The 7998-nt window shown below is 56.6% G+C and overlaps 1 protein-coding gene across 1 annotated transcript in view; it reads right to left on the bottom strand.

Moving 5' to 3' along the window:
- PPP1R12C (protein phosphatase 1, regulatory subunit 12C) overlaps positions 1 to 7957 on the bottom strand; it is a 17342-nt gene extending 9385 nt beyond the window's left edge. Inside the window, 3 exon segments of the mRNA XM_006878382.1 lie at positions 3596 to 3714; positions 3796 to 3926; positions 7880 to 7957. Coding sequence (XP_006878444.1) covers positions 3596 to 3632 — 37 coding nt within the window. The 5' untranslated portion in view covers positions 3633 to 3714; positions 3796 to 3926; positions 7880 to 7957.
- Between the last annotated feature and the right edge of the window lie 41 nt (positions 7958 to 7998).

Genomic DNA, 7998 nt, shown 5'->3' with positions numbered 1-7998 from the left:
ACAGGGACACCATGAGGCAGGGAAAGCCCATAGAGCAGTTCTGTCCTATAGCACACAGGGACACCATGAGGCAGGGAAAGCCCATAGAGCAGTTCCACCCTGTGTCACATGGGGGCGCCAGGAAAACCCATAGCAATTCTACCCTGTGGCACACGGGGGCGCCATGAGTCACAATCAACTCCACCGGCAACTATCAAGGGGAAAAGAGACTCCTTTGGTAGAGCCACATACCACACAACCAGTGTGGTCAGGCTGACATCATGGGATGAGAGGACGGTCCCTGGCCATCCCCAATAGGCTACAGAGAAGGTCCAGCCAAACAGGCGCCGTGGTGACAGAAATGGGGGTCCTAATGGAAGGAGGTCACTCTGGGTCCCCCGAAAACAACAATGATGTCAAAACACAGAGAAAGGTGAGGAGCCGCTGGGGACAGCAGGTGACAGAAGGGGCTGGACAATCGAAGCTCGGTGTGATGGGGGCAGGATTCGGAGCTAGGGTGGGCGGTAAAGCTCTGAAGGAGAAGCAGGTGGGTCGCCTGCTGGAGAACTGGAATCTGGAGGCACATGGAACATGTCGGAGGTCCCAGCGCTGTGACAGTCAATAGTGACTATGTGAACATGCAGGCGAGTGGCCTCGTTCTCAGGAAGGGGCCTGGGGCTCCGATGTCTGCAACACCGTTACTTCAGCACTGCTGCCCACCCCTCACAGTAGCTACAGCTCAAACAATGAGGCTAGCGCCGCCTCAAAACTATCCAGGGAAATAGGGGGTCACCGTTGCTCTCGCCCCATTCGGAGCAAGAAGAGGGAAGAAAATCAAAGACGCAAGGAAACGTTAATCCAAAGGACTAGTGGACCACGTGGACCCCAGCCCACATGATAGTGAGACCAGAACAGCAGGTCAACCCCCGGTAAAAAAGGATCTTTTCAGAAGGTCCCAGATAGAGTGCAGCCCTGGTATGGTGATGTTGGATAAACACTGGACTCTGAACCACAGGTTGGCAGCTCAAACCCACTAGCTGTACCTGGGAAACCCTAGATAGGAGATGCCACGAGATGGAAGAGACACCAACACGCTTAACAACACACAGCAGCAGATAGAATGGAAGAGAATGTGCAACGAAGACTCAGAATCACAAAGAAAGAGGAAGACCTGGCTTCCAAGTCTGAGAAGATACTGGTGGGTCCCCCAAGACCCATCAGGTCTGGAAAAGAACTCACCCTGGGGCTCGGTTCAGCCTGAAGCTAGACAGGCCTGTCGGGGGCACAGTAACTCCAGTGGCTCCTGTTGTACCCCCAGAGCCCCCCCAGGAGATCCAAGGGCAGCATCTCTCCAGGAGAAGCTGAGAAGGCAGCAAGGGGAGGACGGCGGGATGAAGGGAAGCGGGAAACAGCAGGAGGAAGTGGGAAGAGCGCCGTTAGGTGTGGGGACAGCCGTCAAAGCCATGAATCACTGTGTGCACAAACTGTTTCATGGAAAACCGGTTTGCTTTGTAAACTCCCACCCAAATCACAAGAAAAAGTTAAATGAAACTGTTCAGAAAAAGAGAAGGCAGGAAAGAAAAACAGGAAGACAGGGTGAGCAGGGGAAGATGGGAAGGCGGGAAAACAGTCTGGGACCCAAGAGTGCACGCATTCGGTGATTCGGTGATTTCAGGAGACAGAACGGCAGAAGTGGGCCTCGACCATCAAGCCAACTGACACGCCGCCAGCTTATAGAACCTCCAGGGCAAGACAGAGGACATCGGCTAGAACTCTTTATGGGAGCGGACAACCTCATTTTTCTCCCACACAGCAGCTGGTGGATTTGAACCACCAACCTTGTGGTTAGCAGCCCAAAGTTTAAACCACAGCGCCACCAGGGCTCCTTACAAATCTGCAAAAAAAAAAAAAACACCTTAAAAACAACACACTACAGTGATGACTCTGGATAGCACGATTCCATTTCAAGGAAACCCCCGCAAAACAGGCCAATCTAGAGCCAGCCATGGAGTTGGCTGCCTGGAGGAAGGGTGCAGGGGGAATGGGGAGGGGCTGGAAGTGGGGGCGGTTCTGACTCTCCAACAAATGACTGTAACAAACCCAACCTGCTACTGTCCAGTGTGTTCCGAGTCTTGGTGGCCCCATGTAGGCAGAGCAGAACTGGGCTCTATAGGGTATTCAATGGCTGTGAGTTTTCGCAGCAAGGAGGCCTGGTGCCGCAGTGCCTAAAGTGCTTGTCTGCTAGCTGGCAGTCTGCTTCTACAAAGACAACATCTGGGGCACTACCTGTAAGGTCACCGAGCTAGAACCCACTTGACAGGAATGGAGCTGGGTTTTGTGCTGACGGGCCCAAATCCCAGACACTGTATCCAAGCATCCTGCCGGCTCCTCTCTGCTCCCACACCACCCCTGCAGAGCCCGTGCCTGAACCCACGTCCCCTTTCAGCCCAGCTGGCAATGCTGCCAAAGCAGCTAGCCGAGGTAGAAATCCGGGCGTCTTCCTAGAGCCCTCTGGGTATCTGTTTGCTAGACAAAGTCTCCTGTTAACCTCTTAAATGATTTCTCAACCCAAGCCAGGGACTCGGCACACAGCACTCCCTCACAGAGAGGGCAGGAATGTGCCCAAATCTGAGCGGAGCCTCATCAGCCACAAGCATCGCTAGTGCTCCCTCCCACTTGGATATTTGGGGGTGTCCAAATTGGGGAATCTAAGGTCTCAGAAAGGACAGCAATGGCAGTTTGGGCCACCAGAACGGAGACTCAGGATTTGAGGTGCTCGATTGTGGGGGGTCAGAATTGGGAGATCTGCATCCAGAGTATCAGGAATTAGGGATCTGAGACCCAGATACGCTATTCACCTCTCCCCCCACCTGTGAAGCCTGCTCCCAATCCTTCTCAGGGCCTCCGGGACATGCGGGGCGGGGGGGGGGTCTTACTACCAATTCTCAGATCCTGAACTGCTATTTTTAGGGTGGGAAGATGGTCCCGAGCCCCCGTTAAGAACCTGCTGGACATCACATGCCCCTTCCCGTGAGAAAATGAACAAGGCCAGAATCAGGATTTCATGAGCCATCCAGAATCTTTGGGGCATCGTGAGGAGGGCTGGTGGTGCAGTAGTTAAAGCACTTCGGCAGTTAAATGATGGGCCAGCAGTTTGGACCCACCCATGAAAGATGAGGCAGTCTGCTTCTGTGAAGATGTAGTCTGCAAAACCCCACAGGGTAGCTCTGCTCGGCCCCACAGGGTTTCTAGAAGCAGAACTGACTTGAAGGCAGTCAGGTTGTAGACCTCTGATACCATAGTAGCTAACCTCAGGGTCAGCAGTTCAAAACTACCACCCATTTCACGGGAGAAAAATGAGGCTTTCTGCTCCCATAAAGACTTACAGCTTCGGAAGCCCTCTTCAGGGTCGCTGTGAGTCAGACACAACTCCACCCCTCCCCCCAGGCCTCTGCACCCCTCTACTACTCAGATGGGAGACTACACTGTAATCTCCCGACAGACTCCTGGACCAGTCCCTCGCTCTGTCCTGTTACTCACTGTCTGCCTGAAGGCACCCTGACCCCTCCTCAAGGAGACCAGCAGTCTGCCCCACAAACAACACCCAGGGGCCCACCTCGGTGGGCGATCTCCGCCTTCAGCAGTTCCTCCATGGCGTCCAACTCAGCCAGGTCCAGAGGCAGGTCCCCATCGCTGTTGACGGCGGCAATGTTGGCCCCATGGCTCAGGAGGTACCTGGGGTTGGGAGCGGGGGTCAGGGCTGACGGGGCCAGTACCACTGCCCCCCTGCTGTCCCTGCCCAGCGCCCTGTCTCACCTGGCGATCTCCAGGTACCCACAGGAGGCGGCCACGTGCAGAGGCGTCCAGCCCTCGTTGTCTGCCTGGTTCACGGTGGCGCCCTGCTCGACCAGGAAGCGGACCACTTCCAGGTTCTCATCTATGCAGGCCTGGGGCGGATGGGTGAACACTCAGCCTGCGGTCCCATCACCTCCACCCAGACAGGGCCCGGCCCCGGCCCAGCCAGGATCCTGACACAGACCAGGAGGCAAGGGAAAAGCCCCAGGGGACACTGACTCTGGACCCTCAGGCCCCCTGGCTTTCCAGTGGCTAGGCCCTTCAGCATCCAAGCCCGGGGGGCGGTGGGGAGGGAACACCCAGAAGGCCTTCCAGGTGCCCACAAACCCGAGCTGCCCCCAGCCGAGTGAGATAGGGTTTCCTGTCCGGGAGCAAGACTCCTGAAGGGGTTGGGTAGACCCCCAGGAGTTTAGATACACGGAAGTGGGGAAGGGGTTCCTGCTTAAGTCCAGGAGCCAAGGCCTCTAGCCCTTCCTCCCTCAGAACCAGTTCAGGGCCCAGTAACACACAGTACGCCACACCAGCCCTGGGTTTGAATTCCTTCTCTGCCTGTTCCAATATGGACACTCTTGTTAGCCTCCACCTTTCCAATCTTTCCTGTTACCAGGATGCCCCGTGGGGTTCTTAGCTCAGTGCCCCGCACAAAAGGTCCTAGGTAAAGAGTTTGCTAGGGGCCAAGGCTCTGGGAACACCTCAAGGTAGCTGTCGCTGCCTCGGGAGACCCGTCCAGGTCCCAATCTGTCTCTGCTCCCAAGCCGCCAGACAGCCCTGGGCCATTGGGGTGCAGCCCGATCTCCCCTCAGGGGATGTAGGGATACGGTGCCCTGAGCAGCTCAGGGAGAGAACAAGGATTCTTGGTTCTCGGCCTGCTTTAGAACTGACAAGTCAGGGCACTTGGGTCTAAGGGAGAAGACATGGGGTTGGGAGCCCTGGGCCCTCAGGATACCTTCCCCCCTAAACCCCTCCCCTCACCACAGCTTCCCATCTGGTGAGGGGAGGAGGGAGGAAACTATGAGGGCCAAGAGCATGAAGTCATGGAAACTAAGGCTGGGAAAGGGGGGCCACACGTGCCCTGGGAACGGGATGAACTCTGCGCTCCGTTTATTTCCACTCGGTTGTCATGGTGATGGGGGAGGGAGGCCAGGAGGGAGATGGGCTTTTCCCTTTCAAGGACCTGGCCCAGCACAGGCATCCGGGAGAAAGATGCCTGAGGCCTGGGCACCCAGATCCAAAGACCCAGGGCCCTGCCTTTCACCCCCCACCCCCCAGGTCCTCTCGTCCCTCGGAGCTGTGAGTCCAGGCCCCAGCCCCTCCTCCCTAGACACAGGAATCCCAATCCCCCCTCAGACCCAGGAAACTAAACTGAGCCCCTTCCTCCAACAAACCTGGGAGTCCCGACTCCCATCTCCTAGTACTAGTGCACAAACCCCTTTGGGGCAGGGAAGGAGTGTATCCACCTGACTCATCTGAAATAGGGGTAGCACCCTGAAATCCAGTGGGGAGCACGGCCAGAGGGGAGGCTGCTATATGGGGACCTGCCCTCATGGAGACATCTGCTACCATGCAGCTGTCACCCCATAGGGGGACCAACCCTCCCAATGTGCCTGGCACCTGGGCTCAATAATGCTGGCAGCCTAGGGTAAGCTGGTCATCTAGGCGGTGACACAAACCCCAGCTCCCCAGGAGGTGGTACGGTGTCTCCTCTCCACCTGTCTGCCCTGAACCCTCCCATCCTGCAGAACCCAGGGAGGGTGGCGAGAAGTTCTCACTGGAAGGGCTGATTTCAAGGCTGTGGTCTGGGGACACAGTGGGGAAGGAGGTTTTGTCTGAAAGCCAGGATCATGGGGCAGAGGGTCCTAGGCCCCTCTCCAAGAACTTGAGGACAGGGTTCCCTGCTCTTGTTGGGACAAATGGTTAAGCAGGAGACTATCAGCATGAAGGTTGGTGGTTTGAACCCAACGCATACAGAGGTACCTCAAAAAAAGGCCTGGTGAGCTACGGTCAGAAAGTCACAGCTTTCAAACCCTAAGGGACATTTCTCCTCATCACACGTGGGGTCACTGTGTGCTGGAATCAAGTCACCGGCAACTGAGTCCAGCATTTAGGCAAAGTGGTGTTGGCAACCCGCCTGCCTGCCCGTGAGCAGGTACTTCTCCACACAAGGGAGCCCCACTGGGGAGGGACTGGCCCCATTTTACAGAGAGGAAAACTGAGGGCTGAGAGAAATAATGCTGATCTGAGGTGGCAAAGCTGAGGAGCAGACTGATTCGGTTTCCTCTTCCTGGGAACCTGAGGGTTGGGTCTCTTCCAGCATAACCTCCTGCCCGGGTCCTCCCCAGGCCCCTCCTTAGCCCCAGTAGCCCCTTGATCTGCTTCCAGGTGAGGGCTGGGGCGCTGGGGAACAGGTTTGTGATGAGACTAGGTTTCCTGGCAGTGACGGAAGCCAGCCCACCAAGGGGAGGACAGGAAGGCCTCAGGGATGGACTTGGGGACTCTTCTCTGGCCCGTCCTGCCTCTACTGACCCTCTCCTCACAGGGGTGGAGGGGAGAGGGCTCAGAACCATAGAGAACCCGGGACACAATAGCTGGAAGGCAAACTTTAGGGCTGACGTGGAGGGGGTATGAGGGAAGGCCAGGTCGTGGAGGGAAGAGTCCCTGAGTGGTGTATGTGCTAACTCAAAGGGTGCAGGTTTGAGTCCACCCCGAAGAGCAAAAGAAAGGCCTGGTGATCTACTTCTGGAAAAAAACCAATCAGCCCCTGAAAACCCTCTGGAGGGAGCACAGCTCTACTCTGACCCACGTGTGGGAGTCAACTGGACGGTAACTGACAGGTGGGATGTGACGAGTAGGGGACAGAGGGGCGGAGGGAGAGGGGTATAGCTGCCCAATTAAAAGGTCTGAGAGTGACTCACACCCACAGGGGCAAACGATGACCAGAGACGGCAGGAGCCAGGAGGAAGGAAGGAGGGGTGTGTAAGGTGGAGATGTAGGCCTTGTCAGGAAGGGAACTGTGGGGAGAAGGGAGAAGTTTCCTGAGGGGACACAAAAAGTGGGAGGCAAGAAGGATGGAGAGGGACCATCTGACTTTAAGGCAGGAGGAGCCCTGGTGGTGTGGTGGGTTAGTGGTTCAAACCCACCAGCTGCTGCGCCAGAGAACGAGGAGGCTGTCTGCTCCCATACAGATTTACAGCCTCCAAAACCGTAAGGAGCAGTTCTGCGCTGTCCAGTGAGTTGGAATCCACTCTATCACAGTTTTGGTTGTCGTGTTGGTGAGAGAGTGGGGCAGAAAGCACAAGGTGACCTACACATGGTGGAAAAGACGCTTCGAGGGGATAACGGGGTGTCAGGCACAGGAAGAAGTAGTTCAGGAAAGGGCAGTCTTAGGTGGCAAGAGAAGGCATCATCCAATGGACAGATGATGTGGAAGGTGAAGAACCTGATACAAGTAACACTGGGTCACCTGGACAAGGAGACAGGGACACAGGAAGGAGGAAGGAAGCAGAGACCCAGGAAGCCAGTAAAGGTGGCTCTGCATAGATAGTAGTTGTTGGCCTCCTGATAACCCCAGGTGACAGAGAACGGCCCCAGAGGGTTTCCTAGGCTGTAATCTTTAAGTAGGTTGCCAAATCCTTCTCCAGAGGAGCAGCTGAGTGGGTTTGAACTGCCGACCTTTCCCTTAGGAGCTGAGTGCTTAACCATTTGACATTAGGGCTAGTCCATGCCTAGAACACGAAACCAGGAACGCAGAGGTAGTCCCCGCAGAGCTGGGAAACGTAAGTGGCGGCGTTAGATACAGGTGGCAAAGACCAAGGCTGATAAAGGGGTTCAGGTTCGCGATGAGGGCAGCGGGAAGTGACAAGGACCAGACAGAAACCATCAGAGATGGCTCAGGTCCAGGGAAGGGGCTCCCAAGATGGCAATGCCCAGGGCCGGTGGAAATAACTGAGGATTGGAATAGGTGAGCTCGAGGTGGGCCATGGGGGCTGGTGGAGGGGACTCGGGCTCTCGGGCTGGCGCAGCCCACGCCGGGGTGCAGGGCGCTGACCTGGTGCAGGGCGCTGATGCCATCGGCATTGGTGGAGTCAAGCACGGCACGGGCGGGCGGCGGGGCAGCGGGGTCGGGCTGGGCGGTGGGGTCCACGCGCAGCATCAGGCGCGCCTCGT

Source organism: Chrysochloris asiatica, unplaced genomic scaffold (assembly GCF_000296735.1).
Source record: "Chrysochloris asiatica unplaced genomic scaffold, ChrAsi1.0 scaffold00116, whole genome shotgun sequence".
NCBI lineage: Eukaryota > Metazoa > Chordata > Mammalia > Afrosoricida > Chrysochloridae > Chrysochloris > Chrysochloris asiatica.
Note: the sequence above shows the minus strand (reverse complement) of the source record. Positions and strands in the feature narration are given on the sequence as shown.